At 39.4% G+C, this 20208-nt stretch overlaps 1 protein-coding gene across 5 annotated transcripts in view; it reads left to right on the forward strand.

Moving 5' to 3' along the window:
• slc4a11 (solute carrier family 4 member 11) overlaps positions 1 to 20208 on the forward strand; it is a 150000-nt gene that overhangs the window by 93653 nt on the left and 36139 nt on the right. For all 5 annotated transcript variants that reach the window (XM_008398802.3, XM_008398798.3, XM_008398800.3 and 2 more), the window contains 3 exons: positions 2172 to 2253; positions 6056 to 6179; positions 14241 to 14450. In XM_008398802.3, coding sequence (XP_008397024.2) covers positions 2172 to 2253; positions 6056 to 6179; positions 14241 to 14450 — 416 coding nt within the window. The remainder of the gene's footprint in view (positions 1 to 2171; positions 2254 to 6055; positions 6180 to 14240; positions 14451 to 20208) is intronic.

Here is a 20208-nt window from a genome sequence, read left to right on the forward strand (position 1 = left end):
AAACAAAACCAATTAGATCATCTCAAAGTGATGTAGCAAGGACAATTTTTTTTATGGCAGCCATCTTGACAGAAAACAGGGTAAGCCTGCACCCTGAACCAGACTGACACAACAATTGACCAACAAATGGACACAGATTGATGAATGTTATCATTTGCTGCTGTGAAACCGAAAAAGCAAAAAATAATAATAACAAACTGAACAGTGCTTGGGAAACTATATAAAATATATACCTGCTTCTCCAGCATGGATTCCGCAGCTGATGTGGTGGTGAAGAACCTATCGCAGTACACCTTTGTACCAGGATGTACTGTTTTTGTCAGGCGTTTGAGGACCAGGGCTCCCAAACCCAATCCTTCTGCGTCCAGCACCTGTGCAGCCAGTGCCTTTGAACCTTGGTAAACTTCAAAGTCGAGAACGACGCCATCTGCTGTTGCCAGGACAAAATTCTTCATGCCAACTGGATTTGGCTTTAGCGGCACATACTGGCGGAACGGACAGGCTCCAGTGAATGGTATCATCTGTTCATCTATTGAGACGGATTCTGGTCGGGCCTGAGCATGGCAGCCTTTGAGTATGCGATTCATGAAAGGCCTCACCTTCCAGAATTTGTCTTTTTTCCTGTCTTCAGGAATGTCGTTGTCAATTACCACCTTCAGATGGCTCCTCAGCTTGAAGAATCGGTCGCGTCTCATTGTGTCACTAATAGCAGGGATTTTTAGGTTAGTGGACCAGAACATGCGGATTTGTGGGTAAGGGATGCAAGACATCAAGATGGATGCTCCAAAAAAGTGGTACATCTCTTCAACCGATGTGTAGAGAGATCTCCCACTTTTAGCTAATGACATAGAATTTGTACAGTCGGCAAGGCCTTTCATCAGTTCTATGTCAACGTACTGTTCCATGTACTGCACCGGCGACATATCTGCTCTCTCGTCTTGTTGTTCATCAGATCCTTGAAATGGGACTAAGACAGGGTTGAATGGAGCAGACTTCCAGTACTCTCTATTTCCATTTCTTGGTCCTGGCCTGCTACTTTGCACATCCTGGTCAGGTTCTTATAATAAAAATACAATACATTTTATTTGCAAAATACTCAACATTTTGAACGAAATAAAGTGCTACAGAGCAAAAACATGGGAATTAGGTTATGTCTCACCATCATTCTCAAGATGCTGTTTATGTTGTGGCTCACTCGCATCGCTGTCAGTATCTTCACTTATGTCAGCAGAATCAGGTTGATAATCAGAATCAGAATTATCAGGTTGCTCCAGAGTTGCTTCACATGGAGCGATTTCATCCTCTTCACCACCTGACAAATCTTCAATCTCAGAGTCATTTTCGATTGCTTTTAGCAATCGTTCAGTTGTCGAAAAGGACATTCTCCCTGTAATGATAAAAATGCACAATCTATTTCCTTGAAATAGGAAATAAAAACTTGCTCCACTGGCAAATTATTCTACTTATTTTTTAGTGAGAGTTCGCTTGAAACAAGTGGTGATTGTCTAAAAACACGTAACTTTTTGGAGGATGAGTCTTATTTTAAGTGTAATAAGACTTATTTTGACTAGAAATTAGACATTTTGACTAGAAGTAAACACAAATGCTCTTGGAAAAATTTTACGTTTTTGCACTGAAGCTAGACCTGATGTCCTCAAATAAGTACGTCATGTTTACAGACGTTGTAGCTTGCTAATATTACTCAAATATATCAAATAAGCATGCTATGTGAAGCTAGAGACATTGTTGTGCATAAAAAAACTAGTTTCAATCATAAAATTAGATTAGGATTTTTACCTTGTCCATGTTTCTGTCGGGAGCTGCCGTAGAAGACGTTCGCTGTCATTCCCGCCATGCTGTTTTTTTTCAAATGAGTGTAATTTCATTATGAGACCACTAGATGGTGCAGGCAAGTCCCCAGATGAGGACAATTGGTCAAAATTCTTACAAATTAAGTATCATGGGGCAGAACAGCAAAAATGTAATGTCCTCATATGAGGATGCGGGGTCTCAGGAGGTTAAGTTGCCATGAAGCAGCCGTATTTGTTGCACTGGAAAAATGATATTTTTGATTGGACTCAAAATGATATTTTGAGTCCAAACTAAAAAATGTGTGGCGATGAGAATGAATGTTATCTTTAGCTAACTTGTGTCTGACATCTGACCTACAGTTCATCTGCTGTCTGAGACAATCCAAGGCGTGACGGCAACAGCCACCGGGGTCCAGTACCAGCAGTCCTGGCTCTGCATCCTGTAAGCATATGTTCCTCTGTCTGGGTATTTTCATGCATGATGCCAAAACTTTTTTGTTTGTTTTCAAACATTAGCATGAAAGAAATACTTTAATTTTGACACAATTTTATGAAAAGATAAACAAACCATGTTTCTTAAGCTATTGCTTTTTATTGCACCTGAAATTACATACATCTAAAGCTGCAGTATGTACATTTTATATATTTTTAAAATCTTTCACTATTTTCTGACAGTATAGCAAAAGTCAGATAATCTATCAAAAAATCAAGCTCCTCATCTTCCTCCTTGACCTACTATTGTCTGAATAATGCACCGTTCCCGACCAAAAAAACAACCAATCAGAGCCAGAAGTAGGGTCTTGGCGCTGTCAATCAGGCTTGTGTATGCGGAGCAGCTGTGCTAAAGGTGGAGAAACAACTTACAGTTACCAGAAAACTTTTTATCTGCCACCATCAGTGTTCATGCTAACTAGCTTGCGCATTCACAGCAGGTTGAGGTTCACTGACAGCCCTAAGACCCTCCCCTTTTGCTCTGATTGGTTGTTTCTGACTGGCAGCAGTGCATTTCTGCAGAAGGCAGTAGGACAATAGGGAAAAGACTGGAGGTTTTTTTCACACATTATTTGTCTCAGCTTTAATTCATATGTAAAAAAAAGAAAAAAGAAACATATTAAGAAAAATAATATTTTGCATCTGTAACAGATTTTTTTTTTTTTTGTATTTCTGACTAAATAACCACTGCACAAAGAGAGAATATCTGAGCAAAAGTGTCAAAGCTATTGGACCTTTCAAACATGCTGAAACATTACAATAATAACTATTTTAGGGGGAAATGATTCAAATCTGAAATATGTGGTGTGCATTTGTGTTTAGCTCCTCTGAGTCGTTGAGCAACAACTTTTCAACAATTCAGACTTGTGTCTCCATCAGCTTTTTCTGACCTGAAACTTCTGCCCAGCTCAGTCCTGTTGCTTTTGCATAAAGAACATGTTTGCTTAACTAATAGTTCACTTCTTAACAAACTGTCCCTTCCAGGTGGTGGACCTTTGCAGGTTCTTCAGAGTGGTGACGGTCAGCTTGGCTGCTCCTATGATTAGCTCTCTGGGTTTTTCAGGTGGATTGGAATGTTCTGGTGAACTAAACCGAGCTCAGTGAAAACTAGCTTAATGTGCTTATGTTGCTTTAAATAACCTGGTAGTTGGATTCTATCTGCTAATTAGGCGACTTCTTTAGGGAGTCTGTTGCACCAGATTTTATTTATTTACCTTGTGTGTGTCACTTCTTTTCTTTTTTTTTTTTATGCTTTTTAAAGACCGGAAAGTATCTATCAAATGATAATATACCCTATAAAGAGTTTCATGCTTGGTAGGACAGCATCAGTCATTTGTACAAGTGTCTCAAAACAGCACATTGATATTCAACTCACAGAGCTTTCTCTCTCCCTGTGTAATTATAAGAGCAAAGGAGGAAGTTAGCCGACGCTGATAGTGTTAAAAGTCCACCACAGGAGAGGGTCAACACGGGGGAGAGAATCAGCATAGCATCAGATTTTAATGTCTGCCGCTTTTTGTTGGCTGTTTCCAACTAACGGTCATGTCTCTATTTTTTTAAACCAGGAACGCAAATGATTTGTTGAATTCAGGAAGATTTTTTTTCAACCCAAATCTAATAATTCATGTATTTCGTTAAATGGAAAAGCTGGGATATATATATATATATAATTTTTTTTTTATTTTTTATTTTTTTAAATCCTACATTTTTGTTCTGTGTTGTGTATTCAATATTCAGGATTTTGCTCAGATGTTCTGTGATTTGATGATTTGTCTTTACTGATGGATTGCTTTAATGTTGATGTTGCTTTGGCGTTTTAGTAATTATAACTCGGACATCCTTAGCATACTGGTACCATTGGAAATGCCTTTTAAAAAAAGTTTCTTCATGGATAAATGAATCAATTGGGAAATCCCAAAGGAACTGTCTTAACCCAATAAGATATAAGTTTCAAATGTCCACCTGGATATGCTTGCTTATTTTAATTATATGCAGTTCTTTAAATGTCCTGTGAGTAAATATATATTTGCCTATTTATCCATATCAACTGGAACTTTCAATATCTAGCAAGTTATTTGTGCAATTTATCATCTATTAAAAGAGAGCTCTTCAGATTAATTTCACTCCCTGCTTCGGTGGGGGATGAAATTACCGTATTTTCCGCACTATAAGGCGCACTGGATTATAAGATGCACCTTCAATGAATGGCCTATTTTAAAACTTTTTTCATATATAAGGCGCATAGAATAGACGCTACAGTTAGGGTTGCCACCCATCCCGTGTGTAATAATAAAGAAGTGGTCCCCGAGTACTTTATAAAGTAGGCTGCCCCAGTCATTGTTTCACTCACGGTGTTGGTGTTGTGATATTGTGCCCAACTGCTTTCTGGGTTACTCAGACCAACCGACACGCTGCTGCCGCAGTCTCTGTCTCTCCCCACCCTGCCACCCCCCCAGCTTTAAATGTATAGGGGCTGGTCCCTTGGTAACCCTAGTCGAAGCACCCTGGATGAATATCTAAAACCACTTTGTTGACATAAAGAATGTCAACAAAACAGTCCATCTCGGGTCAGTGAGGAAAACCTTCCGCGACTGGGCCAGGGCGTGGCCGGACGATGGTTACACTTCTCCATTTGCGCACAGCATGTTAGTGGAGAACGTGGCGCTAAATGACCTGCAGACGACCTGATTCTAGACGGTCGGTAGGTAGATAGGTCAGTCAAACTTTATTAACAAACCAGCGTTCTGACAACTATCCCAGCATGCACCGCGTACTTCTTCTACGGGCGAAAATGAAGTCGGCGGCTGCTTACCGTAGTTGCTAGACCTGTTGTGGCTCAATATTTGTCCATATATAAGGTGCACTGGATTATAAAGCGCACTGTCGGCTTTTGAGGAAATTGAAGGTTTTTAGGTGCGCCTTATAGTGCGGAAAATACGGTACTGTAATAACCTGATATTGTCTGGAAAGCGCAACGTTTCCCCTTTCAGAAACCAGTGGAATTTCCCAGATAGCGCAAAGTTCAGCAGAACAATGGCACTGCAAATTTGGCTGGATCATCGCCGCTACGTTCAGTCTGGAAGGGTTAAGGTGGAACAGCATAGGCTCGACCTTAAGAAACTCTGATTCTCTTATAAATGTCTACAAATTTAATGAATGGAATTACATAAGAAAACTTCTAAGGTGCTGTTTGAAACAAAAAGCTCTCTTGCTCCCCCAGTGATCCTGCATTATCTGTGTCCTCTAAAACGGACAGTGATGACTTTCTCTCTTTCTTTCTTTTTTATGAAAGTCAATAACGTCAGGGAAATAATGTCCATCAATGTGTTACAACTTGCTTTTTTACCGGCTGCCTTCATCTTTTTGATGTCTTCATTCTGTTGATTCTTTTAGAAAGAAGCTGAAGAAAATTCATCCCGACAGGCTGGTAACCAGTTCTGTGCTCTACGATGTTAAATATTTGCTGTTTTACCTTTTATTATTCTACCTTCTGTGTTTATTATGCTGGTTTTTATTGTGGTTTCTGATCTGAGAAAAGTGACAGATGAATACTTTTTTTTACTTCCCTCCATTTGTGAGGTTGTGTGTGAGTGAACACAAGTCTAGCCAGCAAATTTGAATGCTGTCTAACTGTTGCTCCACAGAAAGAGGTTAATCTATGGAAATGAAGGGCACTGCTGGTGGGCTGAGGCACTGACATTTGTAAAAAAAAAAAAAAAAAAAAAAAAACCTCCTTCTTCCACTCTCTGCAGCTGCAACGTCAAACATCTCCAGAGGCGTCATGTGTGTATCTCTCGTCTGGAAAGGCCGCAAAACTGGGGGGAGAACTGCTGCGAGGTCCGCTATGTCATCCTGATACTCGCCCCATCCAAAATGGTAACATCTGCAGCAAGATTTACATCGTTCCTGATTCCCAATTGTCTATTTTTTTTACATGTTATTTATATTTAATGATTGTGATTTGTGTGTAAGATTTCCCAGTTTTGTAATGCCAGCCATTTTTATCAGTGATTTTTTTTAAATTAATAATTAAAAATGCCAACATCAGGTAGTCGATATTTACAGTGACTTGCAAAAATATTCATGCCACTTAAGTTCACTGGGATTTTATATCATCGATCAACACATATTCAAACATAATAGTGAAGAGAAAGCAAAATGCTTTTCTACAAAAGCAAAACAAAAAAATCTAAAGGAAAAAAATTGTTACATGTAAACATATTCATCTGCCTTGATTTGGACAAACCTAACACAGCAGCACCAATTGCTTCACAAAAATATTTCATTAGTAAAAAGATCCAACCTACATGTGAATGTATCTCAAAGAGGAAAGTCAGTCTGCAAAACCCCAGAGACCAACCAACAAGATGGTTCAGGAGAACATTCAAAAATGTATAATACACAGCTCTCACTTTGTATCTTTGTTTATTCTTAATGTGGAAAAGAGGAACGTGTTACAACTGGAGAACTAAATGTATATACCAGAAAACAGCTCAGCCTATCAGTGGCAGATTAGCCAAAAGGAAACATCTAAAACAAGCTAAAGATTTGGATAATCCATTTCGAAATAGAAGTTAAGAGTGATTACCTAATATGTTAGACGTTAGCCCCTAAACAAGCCTGGTTTATCTTTCAAGAACTCAAACATTGTATTGGCTACTACTTTTCCTTTCCCTCCATTACCTAAAAAAAAAAGTTCTCAAATATTGGCAAATTTTGTCCAGTGACCAGACCACAGGTCACAGCTTTTGAAGTCTTCCTATTTCTGCCAATAAGCAGGTTAGTAGTTTGTCATATTTCCTGGTTGTGCTGACTATTTCAACCATCCTCAACATTTTTGGATCATTTAATTTCTCACATTAAAGTTTAGAGATGTTTTCACCCCCGACAGATTGGCAGACTATGATGGATTGGGTACCAAAATTGCTAAATTATTCCCCTCCTCGCCTGAGGTGGCACTGCACCAACAACTACTGAAGGAAATGAAATGAAAACCTCTGAAGAAGACACCGAGTGCAACTTCATTCCTCATGAAATGTAAACAAAAATGGAGTGGCGTCAGATTTTAGCAGTTTTAGGATTTCTGCTTTGTCTTTGGTAAAAGATCGCAAGCAGTTTCTCCCGCTAGTGCTAGACTCACACGTTTTGTTTGGTTGCATTTACCCAGAATATCCTGTGCTTTAGCCCACTTCCTATTTGGAGTGGTCGCTGGTCCGTTTGGCATGCAATCATACTTTCGAAATGCTCCATAGTTCAACCAAACCAGACCTAGGTTTTAGGCGGAGTTCACTTCACACCTCACCAAACGAATCAGATTTTCTAGGCAAGCAAACGAGAGTTCAGTCGAAGCAAACTAAACAGTGCTGGTAGGAATGCACTTTAAGTGAGTGCTGTTATCAATATTTGCTCAAACAGCGTCATGGAGACCAAGGAACACGCCGGAAGGTTCTGGGAGAAAGCTTTGGAGAAGTTAAAAGCCGAGATAGTATTTAAAACGATATCCCAACCTTTAAACATAATCACTGCCATTCAAAAGCTTAAATTCTACGACAAAACCGCAAACACTGTTCTGACATGGTCATCTACCTCTCGACAAATGTGGGTGGTAGAAAGAAAGCCATTAGTGAAAGAAAATCTAAGTCCCATCTGCAGCTTATTACAAGTGACAGTTTATTTTGATATTATGATTAAAGTTTTCATCTAAATATTTATTGGGGGGGTTAGATAACGATTGTTTCTTACATTTTAGTATTTTTTTTACTGTAGAATCTCCTTTTGTTCCATCAAAATGTGAAGTATTTCTGGCAGCCATAAAACAGCTCAACCTTTCTGTTCCTTTCTGCTCCATCTCGAGCTTTTAGCACAAATACATACCTGGATAAATGCATTCACAGTTACACATCACTCTCCTGTCGTCAGAAGGCTGAGTGTTGCCCCATTCCAGCAAGAAAGCCACCTCCCAATATCTGCCTTTTATTGCTAGAAAACAGGATTTTTTTGTCTCATTCTGTCCTCGAGTATTTTATTTGCCCAAACCGACAAGAACACCAGTTTCACCGGTATGGTCATGCATGGAGGGGGAGGGGGAAGGAGCTAGCCTGCAATCGGAGATGCCTCAGCTAACTATAATATATTTTCAGTTTGTTTGTGTCTCTGGTCTTTATCTCATTTTCCCACACCAACCCTTATTTATTTTTGTTCCTTTTTGTAGTTCCTGCAGCACTCTCCTCGCCAGTCTTAGAGGCAGCAATCAAAGCCACTAATGGCATTCTGAGAGACATTATTCTGAGCCCCAAGTAAACACGAAGACCTATTATGCCTCAATTATGCTTTATGGTGACTTCCTCTGCAAGAGAACATCTTTGAAGGGGCACGATGATAATAATGGGAATTCCTCTGCTTGGCGAATGTACAGTATGTTAATCTGTATCCGTCTTGGTGGAGCATTTTCCATCACGAGTCAGTCAACAAACCTTAGAAAAATTGTTTTTCTTTTTTTTTTTTTGCTTAATTGCCCACAGTAAATATATTTAACATGCAAGAACTTTTTTTTAATTATTATAATTTCATTACTTGGTTTCGTGTATGGTTTCACAACAGTGTAAATATCCTATAAAAACATCAACATTTTGAGGTGTTACCACCATAACCTTCAACATATTTTCTAGGGTAAAATCTAATGATTTTATAGCATCTTGGGGCCATCATAAAAGTGAAGCTCAAGGAAAAAGATGCAGGGTTTTCAAAATTAATTATGGTACAAATAAAAACTGAAAAGTGTGGCAAGTACTTATATTGTTTCACCCCTGAGTCAATACTCTGCAGAATCACCTTCATCCCAATTACAGCTTTGCATAAAAAGTTAAGGCCAAGTATTCACATTCAACTTTCAGTTTTTAGAATTCAACTCAGAAGTTTGTTAGGAATCAAATTAAATCAAATTTTAACATTTCAGCAGCAAGGCATTTCAAAGTGCTTTACATAATTAAAAATAGAAACAGAGTCATGTAACATTGAATAAACATTAAGAAAGAGAAAGAGATGAAAAAAAATAATAATAAAAAATAAAAGTTAATAAAAAATAAAGATAAAAACATCAAAACCCACACCGGAGGAAATTAGATTGACATCTGTCAAAAGATAATAAAATGATATAAAAGGAATATCAATTTTAAAAAATTATATCCGCTTATTAATGTATTTAGTGAATAGAAAATAATGACTTTTTAAATTACCTTAAACAAGAGAAGTTTAGTGTAATTTAACTTCACATTGAGAAAAAGGGCACTTCCATCCATCCACCCATCCATTTTCTGCCGCATATCCGGGGTCGGGTCGCGGGGCAGCAGCTTCAGAAGGGAGGCCAAGACTTCCCTCTCCCCAGCCACTTCTTCCAGCTCCTTCGGGGGAACCCCAAGGCGTTCCCAGGCCAGCCGAGAGACATAGTCCCTCCAGCGTGTCCTGGGTCTTCCCCTGGGCCTCCTCCCGGTGGGACGTGCCCGAAACACCTCACCAGGGAGGCGTCCAGGAGGCATCCTTACCAGATGCCCGAGCCACCTCAACTGGCTCCTCTCGACATGGAGGAGCAGCGGCTCTACTCTGAGTCCCTCCTGGATGACCGAGCTTCTCACCCTATCTCTAAGGGAGAGCCCAGCCACCCTGCGGAGGAAACCCATTTCGGCCGCTTGTACCCGTGATCTCGTTCTTTCGGTCATGATCCAAAGCTCATGACCATAGATGAGGGTGGGAACGTAGATCAACCGGTAAATCGAGAGCTTCGCTTTTTGACTCAGCTCTCTCTTCACCATGACGGACCGGTACAGCGCCCGCTTCATGGCAGACGCTGCCCCAATCCGCCTGTCAATCTCCCGCTCCCTTTTTCCCTCATTCGTGAACAAGATCCCCAGATACTTAAACTCCTCCACTTGAGGCAGGACGACCCCCCTGACCCGGAGAAGGCACTCTACCCTTTTCCGGCTCGAGACCATGGCCTCGGATTTGGAGGCACCGAGCCTCATCCCGGCCGCGAACCGCTCCAGCGAGAGCTGCAGATCACGATCTGATTTAGCCAACAGGACCACATCATCCGCAAAAAGCAGGGATGCGATCCTAAGGCCATCAAAATGGATCCCCTCAACACCTCGGCTGTGCCTAGAAATTCTGTCCATGAAAGTAATGAACAGAATCGGTGACAAAGGGCAGCCTTGGCGGAGTCCAACTCTCACCGGAAACGACGGTGCCGGCAGTAAAAAAGGCACTTGTGTCTTTTTATTAAATGTACGTAAATGTCTGGTTTGAACTGTTTTCATAAAATATTTTTAAGCTTTTGTTCTGTTGATAATAGTGTTGCTTATTCTCCACTCCCCCACATTTTCATTCATCTTCATGTGTTAATATTTAAAAAATGTGTCTAAATTTGTAGATAGTTTGGCTTAATAACTCAAAGGTGATTTGTAAGCATTTGATTCAGGAAGGCAGCTTCAATTACAATTTAGTCAGAATCAGTTTTGAGGGGATAAAAATAAATGGTAGACAGTCACATGTCTGTGAAACATTGGTAAATACACAGAGAAACTTAAAAATCGACCTCTCAAAAATTTTTATTCCAGCCTCTTTTATACAGCGTCGTCTTAAGCCATTTACCACACGACTGCTGAACATTCCCACAGCAATATGGTGACAGTTTTTCTGGACCTTTTCCACTGTTGCTTTTCGATAAGGCTGTTCTGTTTTTCTTCACAGTGGAAGACTCTGTGCCGGGGATTCACTCTCACAGTCAGAGCTGTGACAGAGGGTTTGCAGGGTTACTTTTGTCTAGAGAGCACAAGAGGCAGAACAAGACGAAACAAAATATGTTGTAGAAATCCATGTTTTAAGAATGTCTCCTCGATGACTGGTTTTTTGTGCTCATCAAAATCACTCAACTGCAACATATAGGTCAGATTGAAACAACACACACAAATTTTCTTTTTACACATGGTCTAAAAGTAACAGACGGTAACTCGAGTCTAACTTGAAAAAAGTCCCAAATTTCATTTTTATTCATGTTCTGATTATTGATCACAAAGGGAAATTAAATGTCCCTAATTTTGACTTTGAGCTGCTTCTGTTTTCTCCTCAATCCCTGAAGGCTAATTTTTTTCTCATTGGACACTTCCTTTAGTTCACTGGTAACACAGAGGTTGTTAGTAAGAAATAATTTCACTGTTCTGGTTGGGACGGTGTTGTCCACACAGAGGTTTATGTACTCGGTCACACGCCCAGTCATGGCACTGATAACTTCTCCACATGGCTGGCAAAGAGCAATCCAATCTTTAGCCTCAAGAGATGATATCAAGTTGGGGTGTAAGCCACAGGCCTACACTGACATGATACACTAACGCCCCTGTGAAAGGGCAGATTAGATTTGTATAATTGTTCTATATGACTTATAAACAATCTGTCCCTGTTAGCTGTAGTTTCAAAATAATGACCACACACTCTCGTCTTGAGCTGAACTTTACATAAAAATGACTGGGGTTGTTACAGAACAAAACCACACACATGCAGTGCAGCAGGAGTTGCCTCCTTTCCTCCAAAATCTTTTTTCATAGGATCTCCCAATTTCCCCACACTACCGGCCCAAGTATGCAGCTCAGGTTTTTCAAAGGGAGTTGTGCCTATAAAGGAGATTTCTTTAAGAGAATGCATCTAAAACAGTTTGTGTTGGTAAAGCTGGGTTTCAAAACAACAAGAGCTTCTGAAAATACTTTGAGGGATTATTAAGGAAGCAAAAAACATGAAGCCAAAAAAAACATCTGAAAGCACACACACACCCGCGCACCCCCCCCCACACACACACACACGCACGCACACACATGCACAAAAGCCTTCAGAAAGGTTTTGCAGACTTTGAAGTCTCAGTTTATTCTCCTGCTGTTCAGCAAAAAGTACACAAATAGGGATGCCAGTAATGTTTCATTTGAGCTTACCTTTAGCTCACTTCAAAATTCAACATTTAGATTTAAATTTGGAAACGGGTTCTGGGCTGTAGCAGAGTTTTCTATCAAAATGTGAGATTTTCACTGTATGCAAAAACAAATAGCCCAAAAGATCAAAATTACTGGTACAGTTTAATGAAACTGTTTGCCCCATACAGGTTCCTTCTGTTTTGGATTTTTGTTTTTGTCACATTCAGATACAAAATGTAGTACAATATAACATAAATGTTGATTTCCTTTATTGCAGGGAGCAAAACCTTCCATCAAACATTTGTGTTGATGGAATTGCAGAATTATTTTATATCAGCCATACTGTGAGTTTTGAAACAAGAGCAGTCTGTTTAAGGTTACGCCACAGCATTTCAAGTTGGTTTTTATCATTGCTCTGCTGCATAATCCAACCAAGGCTGAACTTAAGGTCACACAGGGAGGCTCACTACGGTTCCATATTTTCACTTTTGTTGGATATTTGATCTCACATGAAGCGCCAAAACATTCAAAAGGACTTTTAACCCTTTCCTGTCACTTTGTTTCTCATCTGATCTTAAATTGCCTTAGCATAAATTAAGTAAGACGCGACGGCTGAAGGCTCTCATTCAGACGGTCCGTTCTATTCGTTGCATCCAAACGAATCAAAAATAGTCTTAAGAAAGACATTGCTAAATGCTACGGCAAAAAATAACATCTCAGAACTCCAGTATCAAACAGAAGTCGACATCTGGCAAATGCCGTCTGTCCACCTTGACTCATCTGAGCATGAGGCATCACCGATGCAGAGTCCTCCATTCATCATTGGTATCCTGTCAGTGTGGAACATGGCACACACATCAAGTTGTGATGGAGTCAGGTCACTGCACAAATGTGGGCACAAATGGTCTCTGGTTTCCTGTTGATGCCTCTCAAGTCCTCCCTCATTCTCCCATGACCCATTATCCTCCAGAAGGGATAAAGGAAAAGCTGGAGCTGCGAAGCCAGCTCAGGTTGTTGCTTCTTTTTTGGTTTCCCGCAGTCGCTGCACTCAGTTACGTTTGGCTAAACTTGCTAACTAATTGGAGGTGATTCCAATCCAGAAACATCTGAGTTTATTTCGAATGATGTTTGAGTAATGCTTAAAATGTCATTGCGTTGGAACAGAAGTCGGTCATTACTGACACAGAAAATGGAGGCCACCAGTCTTCTTCCTGTGTGAAACGTGTACTTAGAGCAACATAGCTAAAGGCATGAGGTGGCTTTTAAGATGGAGATATATTTTCTTATTTAGCTTTAAAAGAATCAGATGAAATATATTTCTAATGAAACCATTTGTAGTTTTATGTTTCAGTGAAGTTGTTTAAATGGAGCTTTCCGAGATCAAAGACAAAATATACGACAAAAATTATGTGCCAGACTAACAAAAAATATTACCTTTGAGATTAAAGTTGTAATAATATGATAATAAAGTCTTGATTATGCAGGAATAAACTCAAAAATACTACCAGAATAAAGTGGCAACACTAAGAGAATGAAGTAGTAATTTTATAACTCCTGCGCTTAAAAAGTTGACTTAATAAAAGGAAAATGTTGAGCCTATTGTGAAAGTTATATTTTCTTAAAAGTTTCATAAATACGGTATACATAATATTTTAACACATCAGCATCAAATTGTCATCAGTAGTAGGATTTTGATACAGTTTCACAAACTACTGAGTATTTTGAAGAAAGAATCACGGACTAGACTGGTCATAACTGTGAAAACTTTGCTCTAATTAAAACAATTTTTTCTATTAATTCCATGATTTTCTAATGGCAATATTGTCTTTGTGCTAATATTATGACATAATTTTAAAAAAATGTTCTTAGTCTATCACTGTCATAAAAACATCCCTTTTTTTCTGATAATGATTGAAGCAGACTTTAAAACACTATGATAACCTGTGTGACACAATCAGTTTTTTTGTCATTTTTCTGTCTCTTGTAGAAAAGCACCAAGACTGCGATGGAGCTGGGCAGGACGTTTGGCACCCTTTTCTCTGACATCTCCTTCAGGCAGAAGCTGTTAGAGACAAAGACGCAGGAGGAGTTTAAGGAGGCTTTGGTGTTCCAGAGGCACCAGCTCACAGCGGCCAACCAGCAGCCCATCGCTCTGGGGAAGAAGGAGACGGTCCCCCGCAGCCACAAACCTCTCAAGGTGCAAAAAGTCCCCTTTAAAAAACAAGGGAAAAAAGTACAAAAATAGGATATAATTTTCTTAAAATAAGAAAAATTATTTGCCAACAGAAAAAGAAAATTGATCTTGTCAAGAATTTCCAAAACGAGAAAAAAAAATGAACCTGCAAATATCTTAAAATTAGTGTATTTTTACTTAAAACAATCCAATTTTACTTGTACAAGTAAGATCTATTATCTTATTTTAAGGAAAATATTCTCAAGTAAAGAAAATGTTACTTGACACTGAATTTCTTGAAACTACAGATATCATTTCTATTAGCATGTTTTTTACAAATTAAGCTGGATTCCTTTAGATTTTGAAGAGATTCTGAAATACATGTAAAATGTAACTAATCATAGTTACATTTTACAGCTGTGGCTGTGGCAGCTATATCTTGTTCTGGTTGTTTTTGCAGAACATATAGGGGGAAAATAGGATTTTGGGTTGCATTTATACATTTTGTAGTGGCATTGTTTTCCATCATTATTAATTATTTCAAGCAAAATGAACATTACATTTAGTTTGCTTCTTTGCTTTAAGTTTATTATTTTTCAACTTCCTCTTCAACAACTTGAATCCCTAAGGCATGTTTAGCTAAAGTGTTTAGACACCACAAACTATTTAGCATTTTGTCATACAACAGCCACAGTCTTCATTGTATTTTGTTGGGATTTTATATGATACATCATCTCAAAGTGATGGACGCCTCTGATTTTCTATTATTAATGACAATTAATAGTATGTTCAGGTGAGTCCAGAGTAAAGTGAACACTTTATAGAAACAACATTCAGTGCTTTATGCATCTGAATGCATAAAGCATTCTTCAAAATACTCAGTAGTTTGTGAGTTCAGTAGTAGTTGTTCTCATTTTTCAGTATCCTGTTTTATTTTGGTTCTGTCTGCTCTGTGTCCTTCTTATGTCTTGTTTTCATCTGTTTATTTCTTTCTGCCCATCTGACTTTGTATTTGAGTTATTACTGTGTTCAGTAGTGTTCTGTTTGTGTATTTTTCTCTAGCCTTTCGTCTGTGGGCACATTCTTTTCAAGTTTGTGTTCACTTATTTAACCTTATTTTTGCATTTAACATATGTCCTCCATGTCTGCTTCGGGTCATCCTGAGAGCCACTATCATTGTCACAGGGACGGTTTTGTGTGGATTAGTGTTGGCGTTTTTCATCAGACATTCATTTTTTGCTTTTACACTGCAAAAGCACAAAATATTACCAATAATTTTTTTGTCTGGTTTCTAGACTCGAAATAACTAAAAAGTTATTCATGAATTATATGAGCTTGTTTCAAGTCAAGAATTCCTTAATATTAATATAAAGTACTAGTTCCATTGGAAAATTATTTCACTTACAACAAGACATTTTTCCAGTGTTAAGTGAAAGAATTTGCCAATGGAACTTGTACTTTTTATTAATATTAAGGAATTATTGACTTGTAACAAGCTCATATATCTTCCAGAAAATTTCATTTTAAGTTAGTACACTTAAATTTACACAAAAGAGATTTGCAATAGAAACTAGACAAAAAATACTTGGTGATTTTGATGACTTTGTGATTTTGCTCACAGGTCAAAAAGTTTAAGTTCATCTGATCAGAGCACATTCTTCCATGTTTGCTGTTTCCTCCATCGTTTGTGCCAAACTGTGTGCGGCGTACTTTGTATCTTTCTCCTCTGTGTGATTTGACACTTTTACAAAAAGGCCAGATTTGTGGAGTCCATTAGTAATTCTCGTCCTGTCAGCGGATGCTCCCGCTTGTACTGTGGATCTCTGCAGTTCCCTCAGCCTTACCACCTGCCTCCTGGCTGCTTCCCTGATTAATGTTTTCCTTGCCCTACTTGTCAGTTTCAGGTAGACTGCCATGCCTTGGTAGGTTTGCCACACACATTCCATTTTCAGATGATGGATTGAGCAGTGCTCACTGAGGTCCCAAACCTTTCTTTAACTTCAGAAGTCACCTAATTAATAAGTAGAGATGACTTCTGAGGGTGTTTTCACACCTGATAGTCCAGTAGAATCTGTTCGATTGGGACCAAAGTTGCAACATTTATTACATTTTCAGCTGCTGTGGTTTGCTTTCACATTGCACTGAGTCAAACAAGCCAAAGCTGTTATCCCTCTCACTTTCTGCACCATAACCACTAAAGGAAACAACAGGGAAATCTCTGAAGACACTGAGCACAACTTACATCTTCAGAAAAAGGATTTCTCTCGAGTCATTTCTTCCGCTAGCCCTAGACTTGCTCGTTCTTTTTGCGCTACAGTCCTCTTCCTGCTTTTAGAGTGTTTACCATTCACAAATCATTCGAACCGTTCCAGAGTTCACTTCAATTGAACTGAGACCTAGATATTTAGGCGGACCAAAGTTCCTCAAATGAACCGGATGTTTTAGACAGAGTCTGCGGACTGAACAGATGAGTGCAGCCAGTGTTCACTGCCTGCAACACTGTGAACACTTTTACAAGCCACAGCAGCTCCAACTTTTCCTAAAGCTCTTCCAGTGGCGCCTCAACCTCTCATACCACCTGTCACCCTGTCCTGCTCACTCAACTGGCTTTACTCATTCGTCTTTTCTCTCCTCCTAATCAATCAGCATCAACTTCTGTCAGGCCTCCTCACTGGGTAAATGACCTTACATCTCAGTCCTGTCAGAATCCACTCCACCCCTTAGCTACACAAACGCCCGCACGCACGCACTCACGCACTCACGCACGCCAGAGGGGCTTTATTCAATTCCACGGACCAACACCACCTCCTAATGTTACCTTGACAGGCAGTGGCTCCTAGACATTTCCCTCATTTTTTTGTTTTTTGTCCTTCCTTGTCTTTTTTAGTCACTCAGGATTTTGCTAGGTATTTATCCCAGGTCTAAAAGGGCTCAGTGCCACTCAGAGAAAAAGATTGGCACTGAGATTTTTTAAATAAATAAAGGTAGAAAAAGGTTTGGGGGGGAGGAAATTTGAGCCAGGGCAGCAGTTGGAGCAGGTACAATCAACAGCAAAGCGATAGTTAAAAAATAAGTCAGCAGAAAACTGCCTTCTCATTCCTTCACATCAGACCACCCACAGCAAACCCCACTTCCTCATACTTAAAAAATAAATAAATGCCAAATTGTTGATGCTTTTCCTTTCCATTGCCTCACACTTTTGACCGTTCGGAGCGAATGGTAAACAGGTGGACAGTAATTCCCTCTCTGAGACTTTATGTTTATCACACATGAGCCAAAAGCCGGTGATCATCACCCTCCCCCGCCCCACACGGAGACACACACTCACACATGTAAGTATGCGTGGCCTTATAAAACAGCAAACACAAAGGGGAGCAAAATGCTGATGCTGTTTGTTTTTATGTTCTTCACGTCGAGCTAAATTGCTTCGTTCTGCAAAATGCCATCAAAACTTTTTACGATGACAAATGAGGCAGGAATGATTATCCTGCTCCCATAATTCCGCCCCTCCTTTCACTTAACTGTGTAAAGTCATGCTTAACAGGGAAATTAAACACTGGCTAATTGGATAATTTGCTTAATAAGCTCAATCAGGACTTCACATTTGCTCCATGGCTGGTGCAACCTGAAAGCTTATATTTTCAAGGAGCGCTCTCCCCGTCAAATCACGTGGCTGTCGTCGAGCTAATTCCCTTTCTGACCGCTCTAAAAATTCACCAAGTCCTCCATTCTGGACTGCTGCCGTCATCGCTCTGTCATCCTTTATCGTTCTGGGGACAGAGATCTTCTGGTGAACGCGCGCCTTAATGTGACTATGCCACTTCACCTTGTTGTGGATTACAGAACTTTTGAGGGCTACCTCATTACAGCAGATGACTCAGATTGGGGGGCTTAAATCATCTCTGAGAGAGCCTCATTTGGAGTTACCAGTGTCTTTTCTGAGTCATAAAATGGGTAGTTTGAATCAAAATCCGTCACAGTCCACATTTAGGGCACAGAATGCTAAAAACATACAGAGTTAGATTCAGCCTCTGGCCTTCAGTGTTCTTACAATTGTTTTATGGGGGCAGTGTTATGTAAAATCGACTTTTTTGAACTTTACATAATCTTATGTCATTCTTTCATCACAAACAAACCTGGAGTGTTGCCTTGATTCTTTCGTACTCAATTCTTTCTCCATTAAATAATTGAGTAATTCTTTAATCTCCCGTGGCAACCATTAAGCTGCACAAAACACCTGGATGGACCTAGCTCCGCCTTCGAGGATGAAGCTCCTCCCCAGAGCTAAGGTCTCCACGCTTCCAAGCTTCTGCCTCACAGAGCAGCTCCTGCACTCAGCTCCTTCAGACTAGCCAACAGCAATTGGCAACAGCTGGTGGAACTACCCATCTGCTGAGCTCAGTGCTACATCTCAGTAAAACACTGGTAAAAACCTTGTTTAAAGGGTTAATAAACGAGCAGAGGTTTCTTAAAGAAAGAGAGACAAAATTTCAAGGCATTAAATCACAAAGTCAAATTTGTTTTAAGTCATATTTGACATATAAAGCATTTTTATAACAAATGAAGGTTGTACTTGATTGTGCTTTAAAATGGTATCCATTTTATGAATACATAATTCTGCCCATGTAAGTCACAAAGAAACTGACAAATATTTTAGTTAGTTGAAATAAATATGTGAATTTCTTCTCCCCCATCCCCTAAAACTTGTAAAAACCTCATAACTGAAGCATTTCCAGCATCGTTCTTTGATGCATTGTTTGGCGAGTACAAAACCAGGAAAGGGTTCTTATCTGACCTCTGATACTGACTTCTCTGACACATTGTCCCTGTTGGAGACAACTGAGAGGTGAAGAAAGTGGAAGCATGTTTTCAAAAGTGCTGGCAGCACTCATGTCACCTCTCTTCATAATGACAAGCTAACTAACTTTAGCTAACTATCTTTAGCTAAGCTAGTGTATTTCCATTTTATGTTTTCAAATCCAAACGGAATTGCAATATTAAAAATAACAAAAATAAGGCCTGCTCAAAGATCATAAAATTTTGGCCCCAAGCCGATTTACTGATTTGTAAAACATCTCTGCAGAGGGAGAAACCTCACACAAGAGATTTCTCATTTATTCTAAGGAATTACAGCTCATATAGCAGTACAAAGAGGTGTCCCTCCTTTTCCCAAACGGGGGATTGGTATACTATCTAGTGGCAAATCACAAACGGTTCCTCACAGCGTCACATGGGAGAGTCGCATTGTACTGATTTTCAAAGAGATTGGGCTGAATCCTGTGGATTGGAAGACGATGGGCTTCTGCTGCATTACCATTTGACTGTGAGGTGTGAACGCAGGATGGGCTGAAAACAACATCCTCTAAAATACTCCAGGAACATATTCGCAAACAAAGTTAGTACAATGTGGTGCCTAAAAGATTTAATGAGATGTCAGTTAAAAAGTCAAATATTTTGGAGCTTTCACAACTTTTGAAACACAGCAGCCATATTGGCTACAGGTGTCATAAGCTAACATGTAGTTTGACATGCGTCACAAACTACCTGTTGTGACACCTTCTTAGAATTTGTGATTTTCAATGTCTATTGAACCACTGAATACGCAATTAAACCACAACATTCAACAAAACATTTAGGGGAAATGTAATTTTTATCTTCTTTTCTGTCTTTTGAAACACAAACCCCCCAAAACAAGGAGCAAACATAAAGTCCTGGTCCAACTATGTTAGTTTTCATCTTTAAGTTTGATAATAATCTGTACATCCGATATACTAAAGTAGTC

The sequence above is a fragment of the Poecilia reticulata genome, chromosome 22 (genome assembly GCF_904066995.2).
Source record: "Poecilia reticulata chromosome 22, P_reticulata-male-v2, whole genome shotgun sequence".
In the NCBI taxonomy this organism is placed as follows: Eukaryota; Metazoa; Chordata; class Actinopteri; order Cyprinodontiformes; family Poeciliidae; genus Poecilia; species Poecilia reticulata.